Source organism: Tetrahymena thermophila, assembly GCF_000189635.1.
Source record: "Tetrahymena thermophila SB210 genomic scaffold scf_8254385, whole genome shotgun sequence".
In the NCBI taxonomy this organism is placed as follows: domain Eukaryota; phylum Ciliophora; class Oligohymenophorea; order Hymenostomatida; family Tetrahymenidae; genus Tetrahymena; species Tetrahymena thermophila.
The window spans coordinates 25,009-45,093 of NW_002476169.1; the positions used below are offsets into that span (position 1 = coordinate 25,009).

The 20,085-nt window shown below is 26.0% G+C and overlaps 2 protein-coding genes across 2 annotated transcripts; one reads left to right on the top strand and one right to left on the bottom strand. All coding sequences in view use genetic code 6, as the record gives it.

Moving 5' to 3' along the window:
• Positions 1-154: 154 nt before the first annotated feature.
• On the bottom strand, positions 155-16,535 carry TTHERM_00531870 (axonemal dynein heavy chain; the record flags this gene model as incomplete). The annotated part of the gene is made up of 37 exons (XM_001024312.1): positions 155-322; positions 376-621; positions 689-859; positions 908-1,209; positions 1,307-1,496; positions 1,551-1,794; positions 1,859-2,475; positions 2,531-2,777; positions 2,843-2,989; positions 3,050-3,903; positions 3,957-4,265; positions 4,321-5,649; positions 5,707-5,790; positions 5,847-6,968; positions 7,031-7,429; positions 7,490-8,159; positions 8,224-8,331; positions 8,394-8,791; positions 8,850-9,169; positions 9,231-9,359; positions 9,421-9,539; positions 9,594-9,961; positions 10,016-10,252; positions 10,320-10,514; positions 10,620-10,910; positions 10,972-11,494; positions 11,550-11,914; positions 11,970-12,243; positions 12,303-12,916; positions 12,985-13,567; positions 13,631-13,693; positions 13,746-14,285; positions 14,338-14,712; positions 14,795-15,918; positions 16,028-16,103; positions 16,205-16,376; positions 16,502-16,535. The coding sequence occupies 37 exons, from the start codon at positions 16,533-16,535 to the stop codon at positions 155-157; spliced, it is 14,007 nt and encodes a 4,668-aa protein (XP_001024312.1).
• A 1,566-nt stretch (positions 16,536-18,101) lies between these two features.
• Positions 18,102-19,745, top strand: TTHERM_00531880 (hypothetical protein; the record flags this gene model as incomplete). Its single annotated transcript, XM_001024313.4, has 1 exon — positions 18,102-19,745. The coding sequence occupies exon 1, from the start codon at positions 18,165-18,167 to the stop codon at positions 19,743-19,745; it is 1,581 nt and encodes a 526-aa protein (XP_001024313.3). The 5' UTR covers positions 18,102-18,164.
• Positions 19,746-20,085: the final 340 nt, after the last annotated feature.

Consider the following 20,085-nt stretch of genomic DNA (forward strand, 5'->3'; position numbering starts at 1 on the left):
ATATAATTAATTAAATATTTATATAATCTATATACAATAACATTATGAAATATATTTCCGAAAAATTATTTGAAAATATGTATTATTCATCATAAAATTTATTTATAACTTTAATTAATTAATTAACATTTTTATTTTTTTTAACTATTTTCTTTCAATCATTTAGTTGAGTCAAAGCAGCCACACCTCTCTTTACCCAATGCTCTGGTCTATGATAAGGAGCAATAGGAATATACATACTTAAAACAAAATTAGTACTGTGACCAGTTGTACTTAAAGTACCTGCTCTTCTACTTGTCTTATAAACAGGCATTTCATACACCTAATTTATTGTTTTTAGCTATTTAAATTTGAAATTAAAAATAATAAATTTACTGTTGAATCATTATCATAATCTCTCTTTTCGTCTGTTGGAACTAGCCATATATATGGAACCTTTGAGTAAAGAACTTTTGGCTAAGATTCGTTTAGATAATTTTGTTTATGATCCCATGCTGCGCCGTCGAAAAATAGGCCATAAATGTAGCAACCATCTTCAGGTTATTTAGTTAAATCAAAATCTGTTGAATTTTCAGGAATTACAACAAAATCAAATGTTAAGGTGTCAATAGGAATTTTTTTCTATAAATTTTAAGTAAATAGAAATTTTAAATAAATTATTTCTTTTTCCAATTAAATAAACAAATACCTTTCTGGCGTAATTTTACAGTGTTCCTGTTAGGAAAGACTAAGTAAAGAAGAATCCAGATACCCAAAAACTAGCTGGAGAACCTTTATCTATCCATCTTTGCATTTCTTTTAATCTATCTACAAAATCATTAATCCATGAACCAAGTGGTTTAAGTGAAGGATATGAGACCTATAATTAAAAAAGATTTTAATTTTAAATAAAAAATAAAATATTTACTTTATGCCATATATCAGGTACTTTATTATCAAAAACACAGTTATAAACTTCTTCTAAGTCTGCAGACATAACTAAAAATCCATCTATTGCTTTATCTAAGTTAGCTAAGCTTGTTCTTACTGTAGAAAGTAACTTATTGAATCTTATTAATTCTTGCTAGAGTACTGTGTTCATAGATTGCTCATACTTGACTGGATGTTTTTAAGCTGCATCTTCAACATCAAATAATTTAGGTAATTTATCTTGTAGTGCATGTATCTTCTCTTTTATGAGTTGATCAGCGCTCTTACCGCCACCTCCCACTATTTTATGAAAATAAAAATTTTGTTTAATGATAATAATTTTGAGTAAAATTTTAATATTTAAAGAAAAATTTTAATTTAATATTAAAATGTTTACATGATCTTGGGAGAAGACCGAGTACAGTATTGCATATCTAGTTTGTTTCAATAATAGCTGAAGAAATTTAAGCATTCTAATGCAATCCATAGACTTCAGTTGTTTCATTACGAGGAAGTTCTTGAATATATTCTTTATATGAGTTCAAATCTCCATCTGCAGGAGCGTAGTAAATACCGCTCTCTGAAAACTTAATGAAAAATTATAAAAAATAAATATTAACTGCGAAATTATAATATTTTACTTTATAATCATCTTGTAAAATATCTTCTGTGTAGAAATTTTTAAGTAATATTTTAATTAATCTTCTATCTTTAGGATCAGTGACACGACCACCATAGTTTGCTTCTGCTACCATATAATTAAGTGCATCCCAAGGAATTTCTTCTTACTCATTTAAGAACATTTTAAGTTAAGAATAAGAAATAGTGAAATCTGCTGCTGTAAACTCATAAGGGATATTCCAACCAAGTGGTCCATATTTTCTCCTAAAATTAATAAATTATTTAATAAATAAATATATTAAAAAAAACAAGTTCATTTTAGTTTTACCTTTCTAAAATCAAAGCATGGAAGAAAGCTAAACCAAAGAATAATTTTTTCCATTGCTAAGGTTTTTCACATTCTTCAAATTTTTTAATGTCTTATTATTAGAAACTTCTGAGCAAATTATTTTTAAGACCTCTTGGTGGTTCAAATGTCATTTTTATACCCTTCATTAAAATGGTAGGTGGGAATACATCTGAAGGCATAGATGTAAGCCAAATTCTAAAATCTGGATGAATAGTAGGAGGAACATTTTCCAAAATTCTTTCTAACTCAGGCATAAATGAAGGTGCTAAGTGACAATTTTGCAATAGGACCCAGTAACCCTTTTCTATAGCCTCTGAAATAGCTTTTTCAGCAAATTCTCCTTACCCTTAACCTAAAGATATTTAATTGAAAGTAGCCTTAAAACCTAGTTTTTCTGAAAGAGTTATAATTTCCAATCTAGGGTCTGCACCAGAAGATAGAATAAAAATAAGAGGTGTATAGCAATCTGCATCAACATAGGTCTATTCTAAATTGAATGGAGGAGGTTGTATGAATTTTTCTCCCATTTCATTGATAATTAATTTTTAAACACCAAACTAGAACTTATCTGGGAATAGTATGCGGACTAATACAAGCTTTTTTTAAAAAGAATTTATTTATTTAAAAGATATTTAATAAAATTAAACATACTTTTTAGAACTCATTTAAATTTTAAATTATTTTTCCAGGGAAATGCTGTTCATGTGGGTTTTCGCTTTGATATAGTTCATACCATTTATCAACATGTTAGGCAAATTCTTCATCGAATCCTTTATATTATTCTATGGACTGAGACAATTCACAAATTGTGCACCAAGTTTTATTTGAAAGCCATGATTTTGCATTTTCAGGAATTTACTTAGGAGATTCTGTCCAAGTTCCACCAACCATCATAAATCTTAAAATGAAAAAATGTTTAATTTAAAAATTTTTTGAGTTAAAATTAACGCTAAAATAATTTACCTTGTTTATTCTTTTGTTATCATATTTTCAACCTCCATAATTTTAACGCAGAGAAGGAAAGAGAATATCAGTTTATCCTTTTCAAGCAAACTTCTACATATACTCTCATATAATAAAAATTAGAAACTGTCTATAATATTTTTACACCTATTTTGTATAAATGTAGAATTTAATATTTGATTTTACAAAAAATTTCAAAATTAGTACCTATTTTCTCTTCCTGGAATAGCTTGTGTAATCGCTTTTAAGAATAGTGTGATGTAAAATTCTAGGGACCATTAATAGGTAGGTTCAATAAGAGCAAGATCAAGAATTACAAAGTATAAATTAGCAACTCTTTTTGCTACTTCTCTATAAAAATCTCTAATTTAATTAAATACAAGCCTATCTTACTCTTGCTTCTTAAGCTTTTCTTAAATTTCTTTGTTATCATTTTTAGATTATTGTAACTAATAAATAAGATTTTCATCATCTAAAAGGTTTCCTTTAGACTCAAAAAGCATTTATAAAATTTTATTTTCAGTCTGCACTTACTTTTCTTTATTTGCAAAGAATTCTACAACATTTTTTTCTCTTTATTGATCTTTTTAAGGTTCTTCTTATTTTACAATAATATTGAGCATTTAATCTTCAAGTCCCTCTGCTGTTACTTAGAAATTAAGTAGTGTTACTTTAACACAAACCTCAGGAGGATAATGAGGACGAGGAAGTTTAGTAGTCATGTAAAACCTAAATTGATCATTGTAATCAATAAACTTATCACCAAACTTAATTCTATATGAGCTACCTTATTTAACTAGCTTCTTTTACAAAACTGGTTCAAATACACTGTCTATTTATTCACCTAAATTCTCTAACAAAATTTTCTAACCTAATGTAATAGAATTCTCAAGTTTGAGTAAGATATCATTCATGTTTTAAGTAGGCCTTAATATGATCAGACCTTCTTCTAAGTTTCTAATCCAAGTATTTGCTTGTGTTTAAGGATCTATCATCAAAGGCCATCTAGAGGCATTTTTCAATATAATTGCATTATCAATAGAAAATGAGTCATTAGGAAGCTATAATTAATTTTAAAAAGAATTACTTTATTTTTTCAATAATAAATAAATACCTTATATCTATTTGTCCATTAACCAATTGTGATAGGATTACACAAGATATTCTAAATGTTAAAGTCTTGTGAGAATAAAATTTTATATTCTATCAAAAGATTTTTCCAAGCTTGAATTACTTCTTCTCTATAAGAAATTGGGAAGGCACCAAGGTAAGCAATTATACCAGCAGAAATCATACAATCACCAATTACTGAGGTAGATTCTAACCTATTTAATTCAGCTTTTTGCTTCCATGAATTTTTTTCTCCTCCTAAACCACTGATCAAAGCATCAGCTCTTTCTAATTAAACTTTACATTTGTTAACCTAAAGTTTTTAAGTGATTGTTTAATTTAAATTTTCAAAAAATTAATAAGTTTACCTTCTATTCAAGCTCTTCTTTTTCTTTTTGAGCTCTTTCATAATCATTCTACAAGGATTGTAACAAATCAATAACTTCTTGGAGATTTTTTTTCTTTTCATTTAAAATACTCTCTGCTTATTTTAGTTAATTTTCTGCGTCTTCAAGCATTCTTCTTTTGGGTTCTACTACAAGTAAGGCATCATAAGTTTAAATAACAGCTCTAATCCAGAGAGACAAATTACCTGCTGCCTTGGAGGCATTAAAAACTTTGTCTTTTTCGAAAAGTGGATTCTGTACGAAGACTTTGAGCTTTTCTACTTTTTCTTTTGGAATAGATTTAATTTTATCTTCTTTGAAATCTTTAACTCTATTAATCAATTTATCAGTAAGAAGCTTCTTTTTAGCATAATCCCAGAAATCTTTCTTCTTTTCCATAGATCCAGGAGCTACAGGTACTAGCTTAACGTTTTAATCTTCATCAAAGGCATAGCACATACCTTCCATAACTATAGCTGCAGCCTCAGGTGGTTTGGTAAATGATTTTAAAGTTGTCATATCGTCTTTAGTAATATTATCTAAAGCTTATGCTGCTTTACCAAGTATGGGTAGTACTTTATCTAATTCTTGTTAACAATCTTCTTTTAATGCATTAGCCTTATCTCTTTGAACATTGCAATCTTTTTCTTCATTTTCGCAAACTTCCCTCTTTGCATCTGCTTCTTTCTGCTTCTTTTGCAAATGAATAAGCATTTTTTGATTTTACTCTGTTTTAATAACTAACTGAGGCTACAGTTCTTCAAGTTCTTTTTGCATAACTTGAACTTATTGCTCTGTGGATAAAATTTTACTAACACCAGTTTCGTATCTTGATATTATATCAAAAATTTTCTTTGTTCTATCCTAAACAAGCTTTTCAAACGAATTAAGTAATTCGAGGTAAGAAGTAGGAGTCACATAATAATATCTTCTCAATTCTTAAATGTATCTTTCACTTAAATTAGTAATTCTTACTTGCATATCAACTGCTATTTCTACTAATCCCTTTACTTATTCCTAATCTTTCAATTTCATAATATTTACGAAATGGTTGGATGCTGTAGAACGAAGAGCATCTTCAGGCCATGGCAAGAACCAGTCTATAGTAGTACAATTAACCAAGGAAGGGAAAGTTCTTAATCTCCTTCTAAAAGCTTCACCAACAGGTGAGAAAGCTAGCACTAAATGTAAATTTTATCTGCAAACTTTAACAAAATATTTATATTTTTCATTAGGAGTACCTCCAGGACAATCTTGCCCAACTTCTTCAATAATTTTTGCTCTTTCTTCATTTGGGAACAAGTTTGGTACCTTAATTTAAAAAATGCTTAAATATAAAAAATCAATTTAATTAAATATTATTTTTACTTCACCGTTATTCAAGATATTGCAAATATCTTCAACCATCGATTCTTTGGCAATTTGAGTATCAGAAAATAAGAAAATTGTATCCTTTAAATAGAAATATAAATTTGTAAATTAACTAAATATTTTCAAAACTAACTTACTTTTTTATCAACACCTGCTGATTTCATTACTCTCTAAAGATCTTCTATCCAATTTTTTTGGTCTACTTGTATAGGTTCATTTGTGTATGCAATAAACGAAGCAAGGGTTGCAAGTGATTTCCTTCCACTACCTCCAACACCAATTAACAAACAATGACCAAATGGAGTTGTAATAACTCTTACAATTTTAATGATATGTTGTATAGCAGTCATGAAAAGGACTAAGTTCATCCTATTTCCAGAGTAAAGATTGTTATATTCTTCAAGCATAGCATAACAAATTTTTTTCACATCTTCCCTATTTGTTAATTCACAGTAAACATCAGTAAGCTATCTCTTAGAAGTATCACCTTCAGGATAGAGAGTGGGAACAAAAGATGCCCATAAAAGTGGTTGAACTTCAATAAGCTAATCCCAGTCTCTCTTGAAATTTTTACTTATAATTTGTTTCAAAATTCCTTCAAATACTGCTTAGTCCTAATTATTAATTAAACGATCTTAGAATACTCTCATACATTCATGAGCCCATAATTTTATGAAATCTTAGTCAGCTTAGAAACTCTTATAAGATGCTTTTGAAATACCTTAAAAGACCTTAGAGATATCTCTTAAGTTATAAATATAATGAGATTTTGCAGGAGTAGGTAGCAATTCTTTTGATGTTCTAATGGCATTATACACCTCAATAGTTGATTTTACAACTACTTCTCCCATAGAAGTAATTGATTTAGAAAGATTGCCTTTCTATGTATTAAAGTACCATTCGATTATATTGTTGAATATTCTTAATAGAGAATCTTCATCAAAAGGTTAAACATACAAAAGATTATAGTGACGCAAGTATCTCATAGTCACACTATTACGTCCACCCACTGGAGGTAACATAGCTGCTATAAATATTATGTCTTATAGCTGCTTCCATTCTTTTGTTTCTAAATCATACCATCCACCTTCATCCATCCATTAACGAAGCAATTCTATAGGAGGTTAGGCTCCATACTTTTCTTTTGCTGGCATATTTAGATCATCAATAAATATGACTATATGTCTTTTACCTTCTTCTGGACCATAAACACCTTTTCTTCTTCTTGTACATACTTTTGACTCAATTAATCTCTAAACCTGAATTAATAATTAAGAAAACATATTTAATATTTGTTTTTTAAAATAAGCTTAGAAATTACTTGATTAGCTTGAGTTTAACCTGAGAAAGATGTACATAAATTAGTGTATTCTGAGTTAAAGTAATGTTGTTGAAGTTCATTAATAATATTTACAGTCTTACCAGTACCAGTTGGACCACAAATAAGTAAATGGTTATTGCTTTAGATACATTTATGCAAGAAAAAGTTGTTTCTAATAGAATCATTAGTTGGTACAAAAATATCATGGAATTCTCCTTCTTTTGGAACAATGTATTTGTCAACAGTTTAAGTCCAATTAACCCACTAATTCTTTTTGGAGTCAAAGCATATGTCGAAAACAGTAACTTTATCAGGTAATTTAATACTTAATTATCTTGGCTCATATGGGTGTTTAATATCTAATTGAAGCTTATAATTATTTATAAGATCAGGTGCACCCTTTTTCATTTAAAAAAGAAATTTAATTTAAAATAGTATATAAAAAAATTATTTTTTTACCAAAATAAGATGAGAAATAACTTCGTGTAATTATTTTCTGGTATTTTCTTCAAGAGCACCTCCTATTGCCCATATTGTTGAAAACAAAGCTATGTTATTAAAATGTTCATCCATATCTTTAGGCACCTTTTTTTCTTCATCTTCGAATTCTTTAACCCATGTATTCATTAATTGAATAAGTGTATTTACAATATTCATATAGCTCTTATGGACTAAGAACTATCCATATCTTAGAGCCCAAGCTAAAATAGGATCTATTAACCATAATAATGTAGCTTAAAATGCTTCTGCAAACTTTTCTAAAGACTTTGGTAATTTTTAGATAAAGCTCTTAATTAATGGAGTCCAACCTAGTTAATTAGTTTCTAAGAAAACCATACCGCAACGACTAACAGTTGCAGGTGAAGCCTAAGCCAAGTCTTAGACTTCAAACATCATAGTCATCCAGTTTGACATTTTTATAATTTCTCCTGATGTTAAACAAAGTTTCTTGTTATCATCTAGTACAGTGTTCATATTTTCAATCCAAACTGCATCAACAGGACCATCGAAGATAATCCACTTTCTTTCTGCTAAATCAGAATCTTAAGCACACAGTCTCATAATAATAGCTATAACACCATCTGACCAAGATTTAGTGTCTGGATCTAGCTTACCATATAATTGATCACTATATTTTTAATAATTATTCCAATTAATTATTTTATTTTCAAATATTTTTTATTAATGATTACCTGGTTATAGATTTAGGATTTAATTTATATGAAGCCACATTCACATAACTTTCTATACCTTTGAGAGAACTGATAGCTTTTTGAAGACATGAAGTAATCGAAGATTTTCTAATGAGATTTAGAAGTAGAAAAAATTATAAATTAAATAAATTGTTATAATTTAAAATTACCCAGAAAATGCATCACCAACTACCATGAGACCATGACGTACATTAATGGTATCAAACAATTAAATGCATTTATTGATAAAGTTTTTTTCAGGTTATAATTTGCTTGAAAAACAAGCCATTTTAAGGGCATTTTCAAGTTTTCCATAATCTATTTCTGGAAGTTTAACTCCAGGGAAAAGATCATTAGTGATTGATAAGAAAAGTGGAACATCGTTGTAAGTAAACTTAGGAATATTAACATCCATTAATGCTCTAAGGCAAACAATATCTTCAATTTCTTTCATTGTTCTCTTTAAATTACCTGCTGCTGTAAGTATAGCCTTTAAAGCTCTCATACCAAAATCATAATGATCCTGTGAGCTTAATTATTCAGAACTTAAACGGAGTGAAGCTACAATCTATTTTATTATTTATTGTAATGAATGAATACTTTCATTTTAAAATAAAAGCTATTACCTTTCTAGCAAGGTTTCTAGCATCTTAGAAACCCACTGAATATAAATAAATTTCTGCAATAAGAGCATAATCAGGAACCATCATCGCGCAAGGTCTGAAAAGGGCCTTTAAGTTATCAGGTAGTTCAGAACGACCTGCATAACCAGGATTCATTGTAATATTAATAGCACATGAAGGAATCAAAGAGAGTGATTCACCATCGAAAATAAAATCTCTACGTTTTTCCTTAATTGCAGTTTAAATTGTTAGAACTTATTAAGCAATAACTGAAAGTACTTCTAAGTCAATTCTATTAAACTCATCAAAGCAGCACCATGCTCCTATAAAATAAAATGTAAAATTTAATTTTAAAAAATCTTCAGTAAATTATTAATGATTTACCTGATGAAGCAATACCTTTAAAGAATTTTCTCATAGATAAATAGTTCAAACCATCAGAACAGTTAAATACGACTATCTAAACTGCAAGAGCCTTAGCTAAATCTTTGACTGTCTCAGTTTTACCAGTACCTATGATAATTTAATATGAATTATAAATACTAATAATTAAATTATTTGTCTTGTTAATTACCTGCAGGTCCTTCTGGAGCACCACCATAAGATAAATGGAAAGCTCCCATAAGTGTTCTATAACATCTATCTGTTAGAGGAGTAATAACTAAACGTGGAGAATTTCCCAAATATTCAAATCTAAAATATATTAAGCAAAAATAAATTTTATAACAAAATTAAAGTAATAATTACCCATATTTTAATACTGCATTTATCATTTTCACATTTAAAATTTATTCTTTACGAACTTCTTCCCAATAATATCTTAATTGACAAGTCCAATTAAAGTCATGAATACTTGTGCAACCAGTTTTCTCTAAATCTAAAATAACATCCTTAGCATGCACATCAAGCACAACAAGTGCACCTAAAGTAAGTCTTGCTAGAGGTGTGAGATCAGTTCTAACAAGGTCTACAACATCTTTCAATTATCTATCTAAAAATTCGCTATACTCTTTGAGATTGTTAAAGTTAATTGATAATCCTTAATTGTATTCATTAATTTCTAAATCTTCTCCTCCACCTTTACCATTTATAATAGCTATTTCAGCCCCTCTTGTCTATATATTTTAGTAAATAATTATAAAGGATACTATTAAAATATTTTTTGTTACCCATCTCATCATATTAACAGCCAAAACAATCTATCCAGGCCATTTTTAAATCCACTTTGTCCTAGCAGTCTGAACATCAACCATGCAATCTTTTGTAATTTGATGAAGAGTTCTTATCATACTCTTTTCTATTTCAAGCAACCATTTTTCAACATTACCCTTTTTTTCACCTTCTGTAACATCAATAGGCTTTAAGAGTTTAACCTTTTCTTTTTCACTTGAAATTAGAGCACCAACCTTTTTATTTAAAGATTAAATATTATTACAATTAAAAATATATGTTTTAATTTTTATGATTTATTACTTCATTTTGAGTGAAGAAATCAAGAAGATTAACAGCTTCAAAGCATTTGTTAATATGCTTTTAAACTTTTTATGGATCTTTAGTATCTGCTAATATTTCCAATAGTTCTTCATCTGATAGGAAAAAGAATCTAGGGAAATCCCTTCTTTTAGATTCTAAATAATCACTTAAACTTTTCTAAATTTAGTCTAAACTCTAATATTTTGAAAAAATAAAATATTATATTATAATATTAAATTAACTTTATATTTTAGTTTTTCGGAAAACTAAACAAATAAAATTTTTTTTAATTTAAATTACTTTGTTGTATGTTATTAACTCTGATTTAAGACGATCATTATCAATACTTTCCCATAAATTAGATTCTTTGTTAAATTAATCCATAGTAATTCTCCAAAAATTGTCAACTCCATCAAATTTTAATTTTTCTTTTTCCATTTTCTTTTTAATATCTTCTGATGCAAAAATAGGCTCAAGATACATCCAACCTCTTTGACACTTCAACCATTATTCTAAAGTATCTTGAATAAGAATCATTTTCATTTCAATGTGCTAAGCTTATTTCAAAACTGGCTTTATGTAAGGTGATGCCTATAATTCATTTATAAATTTTATACATATTGATTAAAAATAATTAAAAGTAAATGATTACTTTCATCATGAGAAGGACATTAAGTTAATCATCAAGAAGTTATTAAATTTCATCTACTCCCTTTAGTACATAAGTTCCAGTTTTCTTATATTTCATAAGTTCTACTCTGATAACTTTAACTTTGTCTTCCATTTCCTTTAGTTTCTTTTCAATTGTGTATTACTTTTCAGCTCTCTTTGAAACTTCTTCAATCACCTCCCTGTAGTTATTTAAGCCTTAATCGAGTAAAAGTTTTAAACTCATTTCTTCATTTGGAACTAAATCTTTTATATTTGCTGCCTTAAATATCTCATTCCAGTGAACAATAGCCTTCTTTAGGTTACTCATAGCTTCTGTGGAAAGAAGCTCAATCATCCACATATTTTCTCTAAATGACTCTATGTGCTTCTTTAGTTCCAAAGTAACATTAGCAGCATTGTCATCTTCTAAGTCCAAGAATATTTTATTCAATTTAATACATTCTTTATAGAAAGTTTGGTTGACCTTTTTCTCCATAGATGGGAAATTTTGTTTAGTAATAGGGCTAATTTTATTAAAAATTGATAAATATTTGAAATAATTAAATAAAAAAGTATTACCCGTGAGTCCATTCTTCATATTTATGATCAAATTCCCAAGAGTAAAACCAAAGTAAATAATATGGCTAAAATTCAGTTTCAACTTGGTTAAGATTGCTATACTCAGAAACAGCTAGTTTCAACTTAACTTCTCTATCATTAAAGCTTTTAATCTTTTCTTTAGCAGCATTTATCCTATCTTTAAGACCTTCAGTCTAGCTATTATTATCTTTAAGCTTGCTATAATCGGAAAATGTTTTTACCATTTTCAAATGGTCAGAAATTCCTGTAAGTTCTTTTTCAAAATTGTCTTTTTCTCTTTCTAATATTTGAGTGAATTCTTCTTCCTTAATTTATGCGTTTCTTTATCCTTCAACTACACATTACTAATTTTCATAAAATAAATTGATTTAAAATAATTCCATTTTATATTTATTTTACTTTAATTGTATCAGAGAAAATAAACAGATCAAAGTAATCATAAAAATTTTTGAAATATTATTTGTAAGCTTCATTCTCCTCACCAGGTTTATCTACTTTAATAGTGTATGATTCTAGAATAGCAACAAATTCCTAAAGACAATCTAGTTAAGCTTTCATTTTAGCAATATCGACTTCATTCTCTGCCAATCTATTTTTTAAGTTCACTAAATCTTCTTCGTTTTAAGGAATTGAAACTATTATTTCTGATAACTCCTTCTGCTCATCAGTTATTCTTTGTTTTAAATTAAAAATTAAACTCTAAGTTATTTTGACGATAATATTTAAATTTACACTTAAACATTGAATTCTACAACTTATCTAAGTTTAGCTAAAATTTTTTGAATATTTTCATCTGCTCTTTGAATTAAATCGTCTTTGGCTTGTTTTGTCCTAATTCTAAACAATCTGCAGTCTTTTTCATCTATACAAAGTCTTTAAATATTTTCTTTAGCCTCCTTAAATTCTCTAAGTTTGTTGAGAATTTCTATCCTTTCAAGATCCATAATGTGAATTTTAGGGCCTTCGTGCTTACCTTGAACCTTTCCTTCCTTAGGATCAACTAAAGTTGCTTTTTTATCAGGGAACAAATGAGAAACTATCCTATCAGAGCTTTTCTCATACAAAAAAGTAAATGTATTAAAATCGTTTATGATTTTTTGAATCTCTTCATAACCCTCATTAAAGCAATCATTAATAATCTTTTCGGCTTCAATAATTAATGGATCATCTCTTTATATGTAGTAGCTGATTGGATATGGAGCTTATTTATCTAATTTCAGAAGAGAAACTAAATCAGTTTCCAAGCACTTAAACTTATGGACAGATTCAATCAACCAATCAAATGGTTGTAATAAGTTTTGCTTTATTTCGTCTTTGCTTGGTTCTAAGAAAATAACTTCATCTTTCTACAAATTAAAAATAAAATTAGTTTTTAAATTAAATTAAAATAAAATAAAGGAATAAAAGTTTTTACTTGTTCCTCAATTTCGTCAGCAATATTATAATCTTTCTTTTTTTCATCTTTTTTCTTTTTATCTTTTCTTCTCTTATAGTTTGTATTAACTCTCAGATTGACTATCAAGAGAGGGAAGTTGTTGATAAGCCAGTTTTGCTCATGGTCTAAAGTGTTTGTAGATTTTGGTTAAGTAAATCTCTTAAAGAAATTGACATACTCTCTAATATTTTGCTAAACTATCAACTAACGAATGTATGAATTAAACATGTAATCCATTTTGTTAACGATTAACTAAATTTCCTTTCCTATGTATTCTTTTTCACTTGTTACATAAAATTTATATCCTTCCATATGTTCTTGGATGTTGGAAACTAGAAGCTCTTACCAAAGCATTTTGATATCTTTAAATTTTTTATTATGAAAATCTTTTTGAATATCAGAAAATTCATTTAATGCTACAGGAAGTTCTTTTTTGCCTAAATTAGTTTAGAAAATCTAAAATAGTCTCTTTTATTAACAAATATCTGTTTTCTGAGCAATTATGTTTAAAGTTTTAGTAACTTGAGGACTCTTTGAGTAGTGCTACTAAGCAAATTGAGCTCTATTAATAGATAAAAATTTATAATTTATAATTAAAAATATATTATTTAATTTTAGATCATACTGTATTTATGGGTATTGCAATTAGACATGCTTACTCTTTGTATATGACTTACCATCCTTTACTCTTTTTAAAATAAAAAAAAATATGCAGTTAAAAAAAAATAAAATTTATTTACTTTTTAACTGTTATTCCAACAGTAAAGTTTATCTTAAGAATAGTTCCAATAAATGGAATAATAGGAGCCACATATCTATTTTAAATTCTTGCTTCTTACCATTAGAAAGTATTTGAGTTGTATTGCATTTCTCTTAAGAGGATACCCTTTTTAATTTAGCGGATGTAATCAATCTCAAGTTCAGAAATAAGCTCCTTCATCATTTTGTTTAGTTGCACATCGATTATCTTCTATTCAGGTATATCTTTATTTCTCCTGAAAGTTAAATTGACTATTTCCCTTCTCCATTGAGGAAGTAATTTTGTTTTTTAATCTAGAGGCATTTTATCAATAAAATTCAAAAATCTTGTTTCATCTTCAGCTGTTTGCATTCTAGATTTGGCGAGTTCAAGTCTTTCATAATACTTTTATGGGTCTTCATGATTAAATAAAATTGATAATCTTATGACCCACTTTTTAATACCAGTAGCTAAAACTCTGACTAAATATTTCTCAGATTCTTCATCATAATCTAGAATCTAAATTGGTGTTCTTTAGTACCTATTATATATATGATTTATTAAATAAAAGAATTCTCAAAAGTTATTAATACTTTTAGTTGATGTAAGTTGGGCACATTCCATGAGGACCTGTGTTATTTTTATAAAATTTTAACCACTCTTAAGGTGTTTTATCTTAATCCCAGCAATCATATTTTTTCAAGCTTTACTTTGTCTTCAACCCTTAATCGGGGAACTGGTTATTAATTTTATCTTCATCCTCTTCTGGTTCATTTTGATTGCTATGGATAGCGCTAGTATCTGCTTGTAATGTTTTCTTCTTCTCAAAAGACTTATTTTAGTTTTCATCATTAAATATTAAGTACAGTCTATTTACCCAAATCTTTTCTCCACTTTCTAAAATTTTTACTTAATATTTTTCTTCCTATTAGTCATATTCTAACAATTAAAATTGGAGCAATTTTTATCTATTTATTTTAAAATTTATATAATAAATTTTATAGAATTTTTATGATAGGAATAAATTTAATTTTTTTTAATTCAATTTACTTGTTATTAACATTTGTAGTGACTAAGCCGTGAGGCACAGGTTAATTTTTGTAAAGTTTCAACCATTCTTCTGGAGATCTCTCGCTATCCCAGCGATCATATTACTTCTAATTTCCACTTACCTTTTAACCGGCTAATCTATGAGCTCCTCCTTACTTGCTGCTTTCTATAAGATTGTAATTTTGAATCTAATCTGACTACTTTCCAGTCAAAAGAATACTTTTGTTCAAATTATTTTTGTTATTGTTCGAGCCCTAATCAACTAATAATGGATTATAATTATAAACAGGTTCTCTAGGTTAGGCTACATTCCAAGAACCTTGCTATTTTTAATTATCTTTGAATTGTTTTGTTTCTTGTGCTTGCATTTTTGACCTCTCGATCAGTGTTGATTAGTTTAAAGATTTTTTGTCATTAAATGACTATTCAAACTGGTGAGCTTCATTATTTTGTTAAAGGATATGCTAATTTGTATTTCTATTATCTTGGTTAACTTATGAGTACCCTAATTATGAATTTTTATCCATTAATTAGCTGTTTTTTAAAATTTTTTTATGTTCATTTTTATTTGACATGCTTTCATCTTTTTTGGAATTAAATATTTAACTTGATTGTTTAATCTTTATTGAATTTCCAGCACCACCCATACTTTTATTTAGAAAACTATTGTCATTCATTATACCAGAAACATCTAGGATGTGATTGTTAATCTTATTTTATTATTGCATTGTTACTTAAATACGATTTGGATTTCTAGCAGGCATTCTTATAATTTTAGCTTGCTCTTTACGTGCTAAGGTACTTATCCAATCTAAATGGGAGTTATTCATATCTTATTGCTACTATTTTCCAGGGCTATTTTAACTCAATACTGAGCCGTTTAAAATTTTACTTTGACTGCTTTGATAATCAATTAAACTTTTTGAATGGCTTCTTTAAGGTTGTTGCATCTACTAAGATTCATTTTAATTTAGACTTTTATTATTCATCGTTAACGAAAGATTATTATTCTAATTTTATCCTCCATTACTGTCATATCTAAAGCTTTAATTATTAGATTATTTTTTATAGTTTTATTAGCTGCTAGGTCTTTAAGTTGAGCTTGCTCTTCTATTGCCTTAAATCTAAATTTTATTTACCAATAATTATTTTCGCAACTGATGAATTATTAACATTTTAATAGTGCAGCTATATAAAGAAAATGTAAATCAAATTATAAATTGCATTTATTACCTAAGGCAAATTTGTTTAATGATTGCCCATTCTATTTTATGTGCGATTGTTAGTATTATAGGTATTGTTCATAGACCTATTTAAAAAAATAAGGAAAATTAAGCTTTAATCTTAATCAAAAAGCCATAAGATGTTTCAAATAAATGAATCATCTTAGCTGTTTTCAAAATGATTTACGTATCATTATATTCACCATCTTCTATAACTTATGGATTGTAAGGATCATTTTAATATTCTTATTGGGGCATTTAATTTCCTTGTTATTAATCAAGGAAAGATTCTACATTTTTCTCTTCTTATTGAGCTTCTTCAAATGCAAATTTAGGAATATTAATTTTAACAATGGGTCCTATTAATTTATAATTTTATAATATGTAGATTTATTTAACTAGGTGCTTTCTTTATAATAAACTCTATAAACTATAAATGAATCTGATATAAAATCCTATTATAATTTCTTCAAAAATATATTACCTAAACTGCGATTTTTCTAATGCCTATAACTCATTTTTAATCTGTTATTATTACAACCACTAATATTAAATTTAATTCAAATCAAAAATTTGGATAAAGAGATGGTATGTATTCTTTAATAAAATATTAAAATCAAATTTTTAATGATAATGATTAATTCAAAAATTTTGGCTTTAACATACAAAAAGTAAATAAAAATAAGCAAATAGTTGCTTTAATATCTCAATTTTCAAAAAATTTGTTTAGATTCATTTAATTAATTTTATCAAATAATATTCAGATAAATAAAAAATAACAACTTTTAAAATTAATACTAATCACTCATTTCAATAAGATTTGAATTCAGAGAAGTGTTGTTTATCCCTTTAAATTTTGAAAAGAAAATCTATGGTTATTATCTTTAGATATATTTTATATTTTTCAAATCAAAAATTTGCATTAATTTTGTTTGGCTATCAATTTTATTCAATATATAATGTTAAATTTATTTATTATTTTGCTTATCTAATATAAATGTTTTAATAATTATCCATAAATTAATCATAAAAAAGCAGCTTTCATTTTTATTGTTACAAATAAACTGCATAAAATTTATTTATTTTATTTTAAAATAATTAACAATTTTTTTTCAAAAAAACTTATAAAACTTAAATTTATCATATGATTGATTATTAAAAAATTTAACTTTCAATTTGAATTCTAAAAATACTTTCTTTTTAAGATTTATAAATAAAAAGATTCTACAAAAAATAATATCTTTATAATCCAATTTTGTAATAATCATTGAATTATCTCAAAATTTTAAAATAAACAACATCACATATTTGTTTTAATAATTTTATTTAATTTGCTTTATTATTTTCGATTGTACCTCTAAAATATAAATAATCAGAATAAACTGAATGATATTTTTAAATATAGTAATATGTAAAGCTAAATAATTTACTATTATTTAATATTAAATTAATGTACATGGAAAACTTTATTAATATTTTCAAAACAAAAAGGATATTAGATTAATAAAAATTTTACCTATAAATTTTTTTAAAATATTCAATTTAAAAAATTTAACCTTATTTATTATGTCTAATTACCTAATTTAATAAATATTATTTTAATTAAATCATTTAATATTTTTAAAAATTGAATTAATAAGTATATATAAATATTCTGATAGCTAAAATACATATAAATTTTAATTTTGTAATTAAAGTTTTTTAATATTGAATTTATAAAAATTAATCTAAATTTGATTATGTTATATTAAAAACATAAATATATAGTAATTTATTTAATATTAATTATACAAACAATATCAAAAATCTTTCTTTTTTATTAGTTAAATTGATTGCATTAAAGAAATAAATGAATATCAATCAATAAGCTTAAAATTAACTAATATAATTTTTTATAAAATAAAATCAATCATTAATTTTATATTTTTTTTTTAAAATTTTAATTTTAACTATTTTAAAATTAGATAGAATTAGTATTTTGTTAATTAATTAATTATTTATGTCAAGTTTTTAGATTTCTGATTAAATGTCAGAATTAATTGAATTATCTTCTCTGATATTAGAAAAGTGCATTTATATATATCCTGATTGAATTTCTTTATATAGAGATTATACTTATTTTATTATTGTAAATAATTATTAATTAAATGGAAAAAGTTTTAGAACTAGCAAAAAAGTTAGAGAATACTCAATACTAGGAATAGTCTGAATGGATAGCAGACTACTTTTAATATTTTGGATAAGAAGAGTATCTATAATAGAATGAAGAAGCTCAAAAACTTATAAAAGAGATTGAAGAAAAGCTTTAATTTTTAAGTGAATAATCTCGATTTGGATTTTAATACTTTTCATCTTACTTTAAAGGAAACCAAAGCGATCAAAGCAATACCAATAAGGAGATAATCGCAAAGAATATTAAACAGCTATGCTATATAATAATTTAAAATAAAACAGAAAGTAGCTTGACTTTAAAATAAAAATAAATACTTATCTAAGAGTATTTTTCTCTCCATATTTAAATCAATTAAGTATCAATACCTCATGAACTGAAGTTGCAAAAAATAAAAGAAACTTATTGTTTTAAGACGAAGTAAGCTAATGAATTTTATTCAAAGTATTTACAAGAATATATATCTAAGCACGGAAATAGTTAGAAAATATTTTGGACGGACTTTAAACCAATTTTAGAAAAGTTTTTAAAAGACTAATTCAACTATAAAAATAAAAACGATTGTAACTTTAATGACCTTACTGCGTACTTAAAGTAATTTATAGATAAGAAGTAAGATAATACAATTGACTTTGAAGAAATAGATGATTTTTTTTTATAGTACTTAAATAAAGACAGCTTTTCTGTAGATGACTTATACTAAATTGTTGAAAATAAAATTTACAAGCCTATTAACACAAATTTAAAACTATCTCTACTAAAATATCCTTCTGTTTATAGCGGTTTTTACAAGTAAAATGGTATTCAATTTCAAATAAAACCTTACTATGATCGCATATCATTAGGTAGAAAAGCTGATAAATAAAATACCATTCAAATATTCCCAGAGGATGATGCAAGTATGAGCAGATAATAATTTTAAATCTACAAAAATGAGATGCAAAATTATTTCATTGAAAATTTACACTAAAATATATAAATGAAGATTAGGGTAAATGATATAAAACAAATTGTCAGAAAAGGATTTACTTATGTTTTTCCCAAAAAAAATAATGTTTTAATAGAAGATATTATCCCCAGTAATGAAAATGTTCATGAAGGTGTGAATTAAATAAATCCTTAACTTGATTAATACTAAATTGAATTGAAGGCTAATATTAGCTAAATTGAGTCTGAAAAGGCAGAAGATCAGGAAGGTGAAATCCACTTCAAGTATAATAATATCAGATACCCTTGTAAAATCTAAAAGTTTACTATAGGAAAAAGTCTATCTGATGACATATAAATAGATAGTGCGGAAGAAGACTAGTAAATTATTTTTGAGTACATTAAGAATTATGGATGGGTTGTTTATGAACCAAAGCCAACAAAAAAAGGAACATTTGTTAAATTTAATTATAAGGATGTTACAAAAAACCAAGAATTGAAATTGCAAAAAAATGATTTAGATAATAATTAAGTTTTAAATTCTTAACAAGTGAATCCCAAGTTTTAAATATTTAATGGTATGTAATTCTAACTTGCTGATTATGAGTGTAGACTTAATTTTGAAAATTGAATTAATAAGATTATTTGATATTTTTTAATATAAATTTTAAAAATGTTTAAAAGTATCATAAAATATAAGAAAAAATTTAATAAAATTTAAAATTAACTATTTTATAATTTTTGTTGTTTAAAATCTTACAAACAAAATATTTTAATTTATTAAATACCTATTTTTAATAACTTTTTATATTTTAAATCATAAAAAATTCCTCTAATTTATTTTTAAATTTGAGACACTAAATTAACTAGGCAATCAATTTAACTCAAAATCACTTTAAATAGCTTTTTAAAATAAACTAATAAGCAGCTTCAACTTAAATATTTTTTAATTAAGCAAAATAAAATTACAA